The 15124-nt window shown below is 37.5% G+C and overlaps 1 protein-coding gene across 2 annotated transcripts in view; it reads right to left on the reverse strand.

Moving 5' to 3' along the window:
* COL25A1 (collagen type XXV alpha 1 chain) overlaps nt 1-15124 on the reverse strand; it is a gene marked incomplete at its 5' end in the record, with an annotated part of 476870 nt that overhangs the window by 19893 nt on the left and 441853 nt on the right. The window contains 5 exons of one of the 2 annotated variants that reach the window (XM_082463100.1): nt 3849-3902; nt 4871-4897; nt 6377-6430; nt 11899-11952; nt 13560-13595. In XM_082463100.1, the coding sequence (XP_082319226.1) occupies nt 3849-3902; nt 4871-4897; nt 6377-6430; nt 11899-11952; nt 13560-13595 (225 nt within the window). The remainder of the gene's footprint in view (nt 1-3848; nt 3903-4870; nt 4898-6376; nt 6431-11898; nt 11953-13559; nt 13596-15124) is intronic. The other variant, XM_082463101.1, reaches the window with a different exon arrangement.

The raw sequence follows: 15124 nt of genomic DNA on the forward strand, positions 1-15124 counted from the left end.
GCCCTGGTTCCTCCTCCGAGCCTGCATTCACGCCCCGGATGCACATCAGTACTCAAGTGCTGAGAAACCAGGCACAGCTGGTGGCCAGAGACAAGGGGTGGGACACACTGACCACCTGATATCGGTGTTTCTGGGACCTTAAAGTCTACGTTAAAAGGCGCCAGTCAGAACCCCCGCTGGTGCGGTCCCTCCAGTTTGCTCCTCTCCCACCTTCGCCTCCGCATGTGACATGTGGAGACGGTTGCATGAGTCAGACATACCAACGGGCAGGGTGCATCTAATCCAGGGGCACCCTGTTCTCCTTTCTCCCCTTTAGGCCCCTTTTTGCCTTTCTTTCCCTTTTCCCCCTGTGGATACAAGGGTTTCAATAAGACAGATTTTATTTGGTGGGGGGGGGGGGAGTAACGGTGATTCAAAAGATGGTTTAGCCAATAAAAGTCTGGAAGGGCATTTACCACTGTTTTCTGGTTTAGGTAAGGCATGATATTATGAAAAATAACAGACTTCTAGAGTGGCAGTGGATTCCGGGCAGTGATGTACAGGATTTTATTAAAAAGATTCGACAAGCTGAAAGAAGAACTTGAAGGCTGACACATCAGAAAGGAGGATCAGTGCTGACTTAGACCCCAGTGCCGTGGTCCTTGTGAATGAGGTGTTCCCGCCACCGCTTTGGTGAAGATGACAGATACCAACCGTATTGAATCCAGTCAGTGGCAGTGAAGTTCAGAGACTTCACCCAATTTTCAGTACCTGCCAACTTGATTTTTTTCTAAGCCTATAACAGATAAAAGCTACATTGAGCCAGAGGAAAAGGAAAAAATATTGGCAGCTTCTATCTTTTTGAAATGAATCCAACTTTCTGACATTATTTTTTGTAGTTGGTTCTCATTTAAACATATTCAGTGTGTTAAAAATATACTCTTTCTTTTAACATTCTTTGTAAGGAAACTAAAAGCAAATACTTTCCTTAGTAAGTCAGATAAACAAATTTTAAAAGTGCTAAGATTTCTCAGCAATGCCACTTGGAGAAACAGACTTGTTTATAAACTCAAAGATGTTCTTTAATTCACTGTTATTGGTCTCATGCCAGGTGTTCACAATGGTAAATGGGTTTCCAGCTTGCTCACAAGGTAACAAAAGCCAAAAAAACAAAAAAAAAATTCTGTTCAAGAGAGGAAAAGCAGTTTGGATTCAGTTGAGCTAATGCTAAAAATGAGGTAGGCAGGATAATTACAGAGTGGGAATGTAGCCATGGAAATTAGTATTTAGGAATCAAGGTAAAGGTTGTGGAAATCTGCATGGATCACAGGGATGGAGGAATAAAGGAAAGGAGGCAAAAGGAGGAGAAGTAAGGAATGCACCTCAGCTGTTTCACATTAACATAAATATCTCTGCATATTTATAGACAAGAAGCTGGTGCAATACAGAATACAAAATACTATGCAATACATATTTAAATTAGTGTATTCATTCTGCAATCAGGATGGCAGATACAATAAGTCTGAATAATTTCAGAAGCGAAACAACATGAATATTCAAAGACATATACATAACAGATATAGATGAGATATGCACTCAAATTAATGCATTCTTTCTGTGTGAGTGAAAGCTCCACATTTATCTCCTGTGTGCCAAAAACATTGCATCAGAAGGCTCAGAATCAAAGCCATTTGGGTTTCTCTAATATCGGGGAAAGAGAGGACTTCTGTGTGGTTTAGTTGATCATGATCAAAAACAAAGACCCGAGATGCCAGGGTGAAATGAAACGAGAGCAGGTGTGATAAGAAGTAAGATGGGAGGAGCTTTCGGGAGTAAATTGCTTACTCGTGCAAGATGAATCAACATTCTTTCTCAGCAAGTAACATCATTGCCGTGACGTAAAATTGATTTAAACTTATTTGGGAGGGAGTGGACTCTTCTTCACATAGGCCTGACTGACACCAGATGTGTTGGGTATTATTAATTTTGGACTCAATTCATTTTTTGATTGGTTAATCAACTCAGATTAATCACTCAACGGAAAGTGTTGTCATATGAATGTTGACTTTAACAGGCTCTGGGAATCGTTTTTCAGTAATATTTTAGTAAACCTCAAGCTTTATGGAAAACAGACACTATTTTACAGAGGATAATGTGTCAGTGTTATTATTAATCAGCATAGTTTTGTAACTATCTGTCTTTGTGGGTATGAACACATAAGGGCTCTTGCTAATTTTTGTCTCCCATGTCAAAGAATGATATACAAAAAGTATTCACATTTGTATCTAATTTCCCTAAATATAAAACTTCTAATTATGGAATCTGAAATATGGAAATATTTTTGTATGGGTGATTAACATTATTCTGAAGATTAAATTTGTAGCTTTAGGTTTTCGTAAGTTATAATACCAGTAACTTCTTCTTTGTTTAAAAGATCATTAGAATGAATATCTTCATAATGGTGACATACTTTTGAGTGAATAAGGTTTTTGACTCATACAACCCATTCGGTAAATATAAAATAAATGCCTATAACCTTGAAAGCACGCAGAGACACCTTGGGCTAAAAGACTGCATGTACAATTTATCTCAAAACGCGTATATTTTACAGTTAGAATTTACAATTCAGAATAAAAGAACTTTTTTTATGCCTCAGTTTCCTTGTCTATGAAATGGGGACAATAAAAGCACCAAACTTAGGGTGTTGTTATGAGGATTAAAAGACTTCTTTTATGTAAGGCTCTTGGAAAAACATAATAAGTGTTCAATAAATGTGACGATATTGACAATGGTGATGGTGGTGCTTTCATATAACAACTCACACAAGCTTTCCTAGCAATGGGAAGCTAAGTAATGCCCAAGGAATACACAGCAGGCTTAATATCCTTTTTTTTTTTTGGCAACTCTCATTTGGCCTTGTTTTTCAACAGCTATGAACTTCACTGTTAAAGAGAATTTATAGAGTTTTGAAGATAGTGTGGTAAGTAGAGTAGGACATAAATTAATCTGAGAAATAGAATTGGTTTAAATCTGAATTATGAAGGTACCATTTCAGCCACTTTAAGATTTTCATTATTCTATTGAGGTGCTGAGGTTTTAAAAACTTTTTTCCCTTTTTCAGCTGTGTCCAGTATAAAAAAACTATTCTTTAAAGAAGAAAAAGTGGTTTAAAAAAATCCATAATCCACATTTTGCTTCCAGACATAAAACCATTTTGCTTGATGTTGGGTCCTTATCCCCTGGAGCTGACGGTCTTGAGATAGGACCTAAATATCAATCTCATAACATACACCAATATCTTCACTTAAAAATACCTACAGCATCCGAAGGCAACAAGTCCTGGTCCCCGCATAATGGACTCATTGGGTTTATCGGGCATACTGCTTGCCTTCCACTTTCCAATCAAAAAAAAATCAAGATACAGGACATATCTTCTGTCTCTACTGGGAATGTTGTGAAGATAAATGAGATGTTGGCTTTACAGGGTTAGCTGAGCTCTGCCAGAAGACTGTTGCAGATTTGTGCTATTTAATTTTACTTAATGTCATAAATGCCTCCCCCCACCCCCATTTTCAAAAACCCCTGAAAACTTCATCTTTCAATTAATTGGTGTCAGGTAGTCCAAAGATTGTAGCCCAGATATCTGGGGATTATAATTCTTTTCTTCTGTGCTAACAGTGCCCCTATTTCTTGCAGTGTAGCCTTCTTTATTCCTCTGTGAAGATCTGTTTCCTCAGATCAGACATCAGAGTGTTTTTGGAGCACAGGATGGAGAAAGATTAGACGTATGAAAGAATCGCACAGGTTGAACAGCAAAGCAGACAGAAGCAGAAAAATCAAACAGGCGCATGCTAGGCTGGAGAGGTCACCTTTTCCCCCTTTTCTCCTAGATCACCCTTCTCGCCTCGTGGACCAGGGAAACCCTATAGGATAAAAAGCAAACCAAAAAGATCTATTGGTATAACTGTGGCAACACCATATTGAAAAAACCTTAAGAATTCATGTTTCTGAACGCAAATATAAAGAAACATGGCATGCCCTCAAATCTCAAAACTTAGATGGGTAAAGTGGCACTTAGAAATAACAGTTTCCTAACATCTCAAGTATCTGTATACAAAAGGTTTCTTGCTTTTTCTCCAAAGTAATGTATAGTGGAGAGAATATCAGGATCCTAGTTTGAATCCTGGCAAGTTCTCTGATTTGTGTGACTGCGGGCAAACTTTCTTCACCATTTTAGTCCTTTGACCATAAAATGAGGTTAATATCTATCAATACTACACATCTGCTGGTGTGAGCATTAAATGTGATGATATATATAAAGTACCAGAATGATGTCTGCACACAACTGGTGCCCAATAAAGAGTAACTATTATTACTTTTTGCTACTGCTATTATTCACATAATACAGGATGAGCAGTAATCATTTTAGGAGGGATTGACTTTTGACATTCTCTATTTTTATAGAATTATGTTACTATAAGATATATAGGGACTTTATGCTAAAAAGAAAAATACTGCATAATAGCTTTGAGAATAAACATACCATTCCCTAAGGGTAGCATGTGAAACATACTTCGATTTTATGCATATTTTAAAATAAGTAATTTAACCACTCATGTTGAGTGTCTCTAATTTGGGAAAGTATTTTGAAGTGCCTCTATCAACTGTCAGTTATTAATTTCATACTAGATAAGTATGCTTTTTGCTTTTATGTCTATCTCATGCCAACCCTAGTGGTGTATTTCATATTGCTGTCTACACGCACAGCAATATATGCTGTACGCATAACTATGTGCACAGAAAAAAATTAGAAGTATTCTTGCTGTTATTGATGATGGAGACCATCAGCATCTATTATAATGGGAAGATGTTTATTGTAGGTATTACTTACATCAAGACCAGGCTCTCCGTCTTTCCCCTGCCAAAGAATCATAGTAGTTACATTAGTGTTCCTAAGTTTCACGAATAGGTTATTATTCTATTTAAGGCTGCCCGGACATACAACACTAGTATAAAAACAACTAATTCAGAAATGTGGAAAAGATTCTCTATTGATTAGTAACACAAATTTCTTTCACTAAATCAAGTGAAGTGACTGCTAATGTTGCAGGTAAGGGTCATGAAAATGTTTCATTATATATCAGGTTAAATAGTCTGATATTTTGCTGAAGTTTAATGCTTGGTATTCAAGTTATCAATCTAAGAGTAAGTCAAACGCAAAAATACTGTTTAGTTGATTTAAAAACACACCAGCACTAACAGAATAAGCAAATCTATGCTACTTTAGTTTGACAACTTAGTAGTTAGCTCATAAGTGTGTAAAGAATGTGAAAACTGTTTATTGTTAAATACAATTTTAATTTGGCTAGACGTACACCTTGTCTATAAATATTGCGGGTGTGAAGATCACAGCTTAAAAACTGTTTGTAAATTAAAAATCCCCTATTATAGAAGGAATAAATACTGCTGTGCAAGGATGATCAATTCAGCCCTGTGGAGCAGATTTTCAGGGCACTGACCAGGGTCACACAACAAATCCACCTAAAAGTTGCTGAGAAGTTGCTTTGATTCCACCAATTGGATTTCGAAATCTATTTCAAAATCAGCGTCTCTTTTAGCACTCAAGTAATCATGGTTTGAGCTTATTATTTCAATTCATAAAAACTAGAAAGTACAAGGTACGTGGAAAATACATAGGGGTTAAAAACCTTGAGACAACAGTATATGCTTCTACTGTAGTCCTACCCTACCCCATCAAATCATTTACAATTATCCCAAAGATAATATTCGGAAGCAAACCCAAGGCCCTCAATTTGAAGTGGGTGTAATTGAGAATTTTCAGAAGATAGCACACTATCAACCTTCTCTGTTCTGAAGATCACTTGTCATCACGGTAATTTAGAAAGGTCAGAAACATCAAAGTCATCGTAAACATCAATTTGAGAAATACCTTTTATTAGCAAGAGCAGTTTTTGTAAGTAATATATGAGAACAGATGAAGTCTGAAGAGAGTTTTTTAAATTAAGCTTCCACACCCACTTCTGGTACAATGACCTCCCAAGGAAGGGCCAATTATGGGTCTGGTCAGATGGCCCAGGGAGGGGTTATCTGACAGTCAAAAGCCCCCTTTCAGGTTAGCACTGCCCATCTCATGGACAACCTCTGATCCTCTCAGTCTGGTGAAGCGTGTGGGTGTCTGTACGTGAGTGTAAGAATACGACACAAATATGACCTCTCTCTGAAGTACCCAGTTACACTGGCATTGAAGAGAATTAGTGGATTGTCCTTTGCTCCTCTGATGGGATTAGTCTCCCCACGAGGGGAGGGTTAACCACGCCAGGGACAGGTCATCTATACATGCTGAAGGGAAACACCATCGCGAGACAAAAGAACTCACGGGAAGACCATACGGCCCTCGGGGTCCCGGCTCTCCCATAGCTCCTTTTTCACCCTATAATGAAAGGTGAAAGTGCAAATCATAAACAAGCACCTATATTCACACACTTTCCCTGATGGCCTGTGGCTAAAGCCTCTATTAGAAGTATCATTCTATCAAAATTCCAGAGTCAGGCTCTTTCAGGGCCGCTGCCAGTGATACAGCAAAAGAAATCCATGTTAGCATATTTTACAGAATCACCTTTGAAAGAAGGACTGTCTGCCCAGCGGTGCAAAAGGACTTGCATATCTAGGGTGCGGTGCTTGGGTTTCTTTGGCCTTACTGTGAAATGTTTATTTGTTACTAATTATTTTAGGTTACTACTTTTTCAAAAATGTAATAAGAAAATTCTTTTTCCCCCTACCAAATGTCTCTTCAGCAAGCCCTTCCTCCTTGACTGCCCCTGCCCTTACCTGAGCTGTATTTTACTTCACGGTGCTCATACACCAGGAGACATACCCACGTTATAACCTGTCTATTCTCTGCTGAGCCCCTCACTAGAATCTGCACATTAGGGTGCCAGGGCCCTGGCTTTTTTCCCTACTGCATGCCCACAGCTTATAATAGTGTCCGGCACATCAGTAAATATTTGCAGAATTCATGAATCAAGTCAAATCAATACAATCATGTATGTTTTGCTTCCTTTCTGAAAAAGAGGGTTTAAAAACTTTTATGCTTTCTACTCAGTGCCTGATAAGGTAGGAATTTACTACCTCATCACTCTCTCTCCATGTACCTATTTAAGTAGCAGAGCTTGTCTCAGCTTAAACGATAATCTTTTTTTAAAATTTATTTTATTATACAGCATGTTCTTACTAGTTATCTATTTTATACATATTAGTGTATATCTGTTAATCCCAATCTCCCAGTTCATCCCACCACCACCACCACCACCACCCCCGCCACTGTCCCCCCTTGGTGTCCATACGTTTGTTCTCTACATCTGTGTCTCTATTTCTGCCCTGCAAACCGGTTCATCTGTACCATTTTTCTAGGTTCCACATATATGTGCTAATATACGATATTTGTTTTTCTCTTTCTGACTTACTTCACTCTGTATGACAGCCTCTAGATCCATCCACGTCTCTACAAATGACCCAATTTCGTTCCTTTTTATGGCTGAGTAATAGTCCATGGTATTTATGTACCACATCTTCTTTATCCATTCATCTGTCGATGGGCATTTAGGTTGCTTCCATGACCTGGCTATTGTAAATAGTGCTGCAATGAACATTGGGGTGCATGTGTCTTTTTGAACTATGATTTTCTCTGGGTATATGCCCAGTAGTGGGATTGCTGGGTCATATGGTAATTCTATTTTTAGTTTTTTAAGGAACCTCCATACTGTTCTCCATAGTGCCTGACTGTATCAATCTACATTCCCACCAACAGTGCAAGAGGGTTCCGTTTTCTCCACACCCTCTCCAGCATTTGTTGTTTGTAGATTTTCTGATGATGCCCATTCTAACTGGTGTGAGGTGACACCTCATTGTAGTTTTGATTTGCATTTCTCTAATAATTAGTGATGTTGAGCAGCTTTTCATGTGCTTCTTGGCCATCTGTAAGTCTTCTTTGGAGAAATGTCTATTTAGGTCCTCTGCCCATTTTTGGATTGGGTTGTTTTTTTAATATTGAGCTGCATGAGCTGCTTATATATTTTGGAGGTTAATCCTTTGTTGGTTGATTCGTTAAATGATAATCTTGAATGCTTATAAAAAATAAGTGTAATTGGAGGTGGCCCCAGGAATATGAAATTGTGATAATGAAAAAAGAGATGTCTGCATTTCAAGTAGTGTTTTCTTCTGCTGCCACCTCCAAAATGAAACTGTCAATATTCAATATGGAAACTTCAGGAGAATGACGATGTTTATGTGAGGGGCCAAAAGAAAATGTTACCTTCTTTTATCACACCCCTGAAGAAGTTTAACGGCAGCAAATCTCTTTCAGGGGTAAAAGGTCAAGTTCAGCTGATAACTGTGCACGCAGATCCAAGTATTACTCTGTGTTTCTCTACACTCCAAATTCCCATGTGAGCAAATTTCAAGTCACTGTCAACATTCTTCTTTAATTTAAACTTAGGGGTTGTTGGTGCTAATTAGCACTGTCACTTAGAGGCACATAGAGTATAGGGAGATTTTGGGGAATAAATATGATAAAAGCTTATTGCACTTTTACTCATTATTACTTTATGTTTATTACTGAAAGAGCAGGAATTGCATTCAGTAAAGTGGCCAGGCTTTGACATGAAACAGATTTAAATTTGAATTCCAGTTCTGGCACTGACTGGATGTGTGGCCTTGGGTAACTTTCTTAACCTTTCTGTGCCTGTGTTTCACTGGCTGTAAAATAAGAAGAATAATACATATTCTGCAAGAATTTTTCTGAAGATTAAGTGTGATTACAAAATATGAAATTATGTGTTGCCAAATAATATGTCCATAAAAAGAAGCTCTCATTATTATCGTACAGTTAGAGGTCTTGTTTTGAATGAAAAGGGCTTGGCAACCCAAAGAGCACTAATTCAAAATAAAGTTCTTTCAGTTTGATCTGGCAGTGTTATTTATGATTTTTTAAGTGGTGGTGGTGTTGGTAATGGTGTGTGTGTGTGCGTGCGTGTGTAAATGGGAGGTGGGGATTTAGAAGGAAGGTTCATGTAACCTGGAGTTGGTCTAATTCGTAAAAACTCAATGGATTAGAGTAGCTCTGGTTTGAAATATCTCCACAGATTATTTTGATATACCTACTCCCTTCTTCCTCCTCTGATTGAGTACTTCAGCTTTATTTTGTTTTTAAAATGAATACACCGTGGCTGATTTGAATTCAGCTGTCACTAAAGCTGTGGAGCTCCTCTTGCAGAATTGCCTACCCCAAATACTTACTTTAAGCTAATAATGACAATTCCATCTCACTTCCAGTGACTGCTTCAGAAGCGGACATATGACCCAATCCTGGTCAATGAAGTGTCAGGGGAAGTGGCTGCGAAGCTTTGGGGACGGTTTCCTCACAGCTAAGGAGGATACAGGAGAAGACAGTCCCTATGTTTGCTCTCTGCCGATGCCTCGCCAGAGGGGAGGTCTGGAACCACTGCAACCAGCTTGCCTGTGGTCAGGAGACAAAGCCAGCTCTTGGAAAGCGCATAGAAGCAAAGCCTAGAGTTCCTCCTTTGACTATTTTGCCACACAAAACTATAAATTTCTTTATTGTTTAAGCCATTTTGAGTTGGGGTTCTGTCACTTGGAGCCAAAAGTAGCTTAATGGTTTCAGCTTGAAAACTTTTAGGAATGAAATATTAACGCAGGGCCTTGAATGTGCAACATCTTTTCCTGGATTAATTCATTCCAAAAGAACTTTGAACCTCTCAAATTTAACACACTCTACGGAGTTCCTTAGTGGTTACAAGGCCAAGATGAAGAAATCAGCTGAAGGTAGGACGAGCAGGTGCTCTGAAGAGCTGACTGCTAATGCTGCCGGTCATGTATTTGACAATTCTTGAATTAACACTGTCTGTCAAATGCCTCGTTTCTTTTAGGCTGGTCTCATGTCATTCAGGATCTTTAATTTGCATGTCTACACTGAGGAATTATTCTAGAATGAACCCCTTTCTTGATTCCTGTCTCTTTAAAATTTGAAACATTTTCAAGAGAGTCCAGATGGCACCTCCATCAATTAACTTTGAGAATCACACTCTAGTTTAGCACTTAGGGAGAGGGGCACTTGGAGAGAGTACTGATATCTGATCCAGTTAAGATAGTTAACATGCTGAGTAAATACAAGTGTAACACTTTACACTGCACACCATTTGACTTAAACTATGCCTTCACAAATTCTTAGCCATTTCATTTGCTCTCCTGGTGAATTCTACCCCAGCGCTGAGACCTGATACTCTTGTGACACCGAGGAGCTCTCGGAAGTAACAGCTGATTTACCAAACGGTAAACCCTCTTGAGTCCCAGGGCCTTCTGCCACTAGACTACTTGAGATTTGCTGCTCCATTTTTAGTCCATGTACTGGATTTCTTGACACAATGCTTGAATGCACCAGCAGCATGAGGCTCTGAGCTTTTAAATCTTTTTAATTAAGATGATCTTCGTAAGTCTTTGGTTTGACCTTAGAAATAAATTCAGATGATTTATTTCCTTTAGGACTCACCTCTTCCTAGAAGCATTCTTGGGTAAAGCCAGCCTTCCTCATCGCTGAATGCACAGCATGTACTATTTGTATTCACTTAGGCCTCATTATCTAGTTATTCCTTGCAGACATTTTTTTCCTCTGCAATTAGATTGTAAACTCTTCTAGATCACGGAAAATAGCTGTTTCCTTCACAGTACTGAGTAAATATATACAGTGTATTAATAAAAGGTTATAGGATGATGAATCAATTATTATTATGCAATTCATTAGAACAATTAGCAAAACAGACTTCATAAATAGGAGGGAAGCGTTTTCATTTCACACTAGGAGTACATTGTGTTTTGTACATCTTAATGTGATAAATACTTACTGAATAAGTGAATTCACTTTATAGGACATGGAATTATGGGATGGGGATGTATGCCAAAGAAATCACTATGTGGCCCTCTATTTTAAAGCAAATTATCCCAGACCGATGAAACTCTATCTAGTTTTAAAAGACAAAGTTGCACAATGAATCATTCCAACATTTTGAAGTCTTCACCATTAGGATACTTTCTTTTACATCCTATCCTGGATGGTGGGGAAATTGACGACACAATTCTACTCAGATACAAAAAAACCTTCTAAGTTTTTCAAGGTGAGGAAAAGAAAAAGTGGAAGAAAAACAGAGAAAGAGGGAAAGAAGTTCCAGACAGATGACCAGCTGCTGATGCTGTAGTACATTTTTTTGTGTCAGATGTTTATCTTCCACTCTGAGTGTCTTTTTTCCTCCCAAAGATATGGAAACATGGCTTAGCAATAGAGAGGTTAGTGGAAGGTTTTTGTTTTATAATGCACTAAAATTATTTCCTTATGGTTAAAGAAAGGCTATTCTTTTGCTTAAAAAAAGAGCATGTGTAACTGTGCAGAGAATACTTAGGTTTTGTAATTTCCCTTTAGAAAAGTTATAACTTATTCTGAATGAATACAGTAGCTTTATATAAAAGATTATCAACCAGAATATGTAGTCCTGGAAATTTTAGACCTATTGACATTAACTTTCTGGATTAAGGCCAAATGAAGACATCTTCCTTAGGGGTTAAGAAGGAATGGTCTGAGCTATTTACTTTAGCTATGAAAATGTATGCATTGTTTTTTGTTGTTGTTGTTAAGGCAGGCATATTCTAATACTCTGTCATTCTCTCAGCATGAGGACTCTGAATAGAACTTAAGATGGCATCTATTTCCATTCACTATTAGATGGCCCTTTATTTCTTCTGGGAAATGAAGAGCTCAGATCAACTAAAATGGAAAAGCCACACTCTGTGCTTTCCTTAGGTCACAGCTTAATAACCTCAGGAGCAACTTACTCTTTCTCCTTTGGGACCTGCAGGGCCATGGGGTCCCATAGGGCCATCTGTACCCTAAAAAAAGATAAAAATAATACAATATGAGACATATCCCAAGGGCTGTAAGAAAAGCAGTTATAATTTATCCTGGACTTTTCCTGGGTGAATGATGCCTTAGAATGTTAGTAAGACAACACGTCTCCTTTCAAACTGCTTTATGCTTGATTCTTTCAGGCCAGTAGTTTTCAAGAAACTCATGCAAAAGGGATGAATTATATAACTGCATATTTCAATGAAAGGCTCACACAAAATACTGTATATCATATTTAATTATGTATTTCCTCCCTGACTAAATGGAACATCTTCACTTTGCCCCCAAAATCTTAAGAAAAAATTAATTGTTTTTGCTTCACATCACCTCTTCTTCACATCCATTCTCTGCCCCTACAGTTACCCCTACTCCTCTTGGCCACAAATGCTCTGAAGTCTTGTTTTCAGCTATTTAAGAGGCTCAAATAGTTATACAAGTAAAAAAAAAAAACTTAAATAAATGAGAACAGTGTGTAACTGTTCAAACTTTCTTCAGTTCTGTTGGAAGCAGCAGGGGGCTTAGAAAGAAGGAATTATTCCTATAGGTTCTGTTGCAGTGGCTCAAGTCACTGGGCTTATAAGGCACAAACCAGGCAGCTGGATGATTTAATGGCATAATTGCCCTCTGGCCTCCTGGTTCAGGGTTAGGATTTCTGTGGCAGATGAGATAATAATTGGATGAATATAGGAACACTGAGGTCCAGTGAAAATAATGACTGCCTGAAACAGGTTTTTAGAATTGAAGAGCTTGGAATTCTTTTTGATTCTTAAAAATGTAGCAAGGACTTCAGGTATATTTGCTCATCTTCAGGAAGACTATGCCTAGATTTGCAATGAATTTATTATGATATTTGCAAACATAGAAACTATTCTAGCACAACTTTTTTAGTATTCCTATTTCTGTTTTACTATTCTTGTTTATTCTATGAGTCTTGTGATATGAAATAATTCAGGGTTTTAAACTCATTCTAATGTTGGTGAATTATCAACATCAGTTTGATCTTTTTCTTACTGCCTGAACTCAAAGTTCATCTTCAGAAGACTTCTAAATATTGAGGACTGTAGCTGAAATTTAAGAGATGGAGCTGTTAAGAACCATAGAAAAGAGACAAAATGACAGAAGGACAGACAAGTCATTTCAATGAACCGAGATTTGAAAGTTAGTTCCAAAGAAGAAGTTACATTTCTAATATGGACATAAACATAAAAGGAAAAGCAAGTTAAAATAAATTCCCATGATTTTGATTCCTTCAGAGGGCCCCTCCCATGGAATTGCAGGAAGTGTTCATTGGTTACGGAAAAATCTGTCTGGGATTCTACGACAACGAAGCCAATTAGATTGGTCATTCTTCCCACGTCACAAGTTATCCAGACTTGAACCCAGGCTTCAGAAAGATGTTCTGCAGTTTAGGCTGTACGACAAACAAGGCTGCAACCCAGGCTTTGTCTACCTTTCCCTTTTCTGCCACTATCTTTGTCCACTTTGTCCTGCTCCAGTCCTATGTACCCCTCATCATTTGATGGGAGTCTGTCCTGAAGCATAAAACTCCTAGCCACAAAACATGTTGGAGCAAGTTGAGGCGCTGACTCACCCGGGATCCTGGCTTTCCGTCTAAGCCAGATGCTCCCTGTGTGATTTGGTTGGTAGCAGGGTTGGTGGGTGTAACACGAATGACAAGAACAGAGATTAGTATGAGGTACTGATGAACAAATGTAACACTTCAACAACATAATACGCAGTCACAGGGTTCTGGGATGAATATCACATTGCTACAAATTGTTAGTTAAAAAAAAAAAACCATGTGACAATAAACACCCCACAGATGATGGCATTTTTATGACATTTCCATTTGATAAATTCTTACTTAGAAATCAAGTGAATGAGGTTTACAAAGTGGGCTTTAAAATAGTTACCAGTAACAGTCTGGGTTGCTAATTTCCATATGAAATTAATTTTCTAAAGACTGTGCCATTCACAATATATTTCTTTTGGTTCTGAAAAAAAAATAACGGCCAATCTTCTAGGAAAGGGCTCATTATAATAATCAATCAAGTTAGAATTTCAGAGGAGAAGAAAACAGCTCTAGTTTTACTTGTTAAGATAGCATTTATGAATAACAAATGCAGAATTTTAACATGTCAGGGTGACTGGATTTTACACGGACGATACTCATTGTTTTCTGGATTGTTCTTACTGTGTTCACATTAGTCACCACTAGAGGGACTTCTAGGAACAGGAAAAAGCCAGAAAAATTTCATGAGTCCAGAAAGAAATAACTGTCCCAAACAACATTGTTCCTCAGCTCACTTCAAATAATCAAGCATCAAAGTCTGAATGGGAACTGCTTTAAAAATTGAATGTTGTTCTCAGGCAATGCATGCTTTTCTTTCCCTTCAACTCTAGGCTATGCAAACGTATGACTAAAAGATGACATTTTCAATGCTTGTTTCAATTATAAGCACAATTACTTTTTTGGTATGGCTTTTGTATCTCAAAACTCAAATGTTTATTTATAGTCCTTTAAAAATGTTGATTTGATCAAGGAGTATTTAAGAAAGACAATGCACTAGTTCTATACATCTCTTGGCAAGGTTGCAGAACTATTTCCCCATTTTATGCTTCAGATGTAGTTAATAATACAAAATGGAAGAAAAAAAATTTATTCCAGCTGCAAACTCTACAAATGATGCTATATCATACATTTTGGGGAGTAATTTTCATTTTTTATTTTACAATTCCTTCTGTACAATCCTATTGTGAGTCAGATTATAACTGCAAAATTCAATTTACTTAGCAATGATTAAAATTAAAAAAAAATATGTGTGCTATCATTTGCTTAATGCTAGCATATGTAAACCTTTTGGCTAAATGTTACATAAAAATGACCACTAGTCCTAGATTTGGAATTAGGGCAAACTTTAAAGAAATCAGATTGAGGGTTTAAATAAAATAGAAATCCAAACTTTCTTTTGCTTTTTGATACTTTCTTCAGAGTCACCATTATTATAAAATTTAAAAATAAATAGGGGGATGATAAAATTTTGGCACTGATAATATAATATTATATTTACCTGGAATGTGAATTAATGACTCACATATGTTATACAGGTTTTAGGTTTTATACCTGTGGCATGATCTAATTGGTGTGATTTAACC

The sequence above is a fragment of the Balaenoptera physalus genome (assembly GCF_965194825.1).
Source record: "Balaenoptera physalus genome assembly, chromosome: 5".
NCBI classification, from domain to species: Eukaryota; Metazoa; Chordata; class Mammalia; order Artiodactyla; family Balaenopteridae; genus Balaenoptera; species Balaenoptera physalus.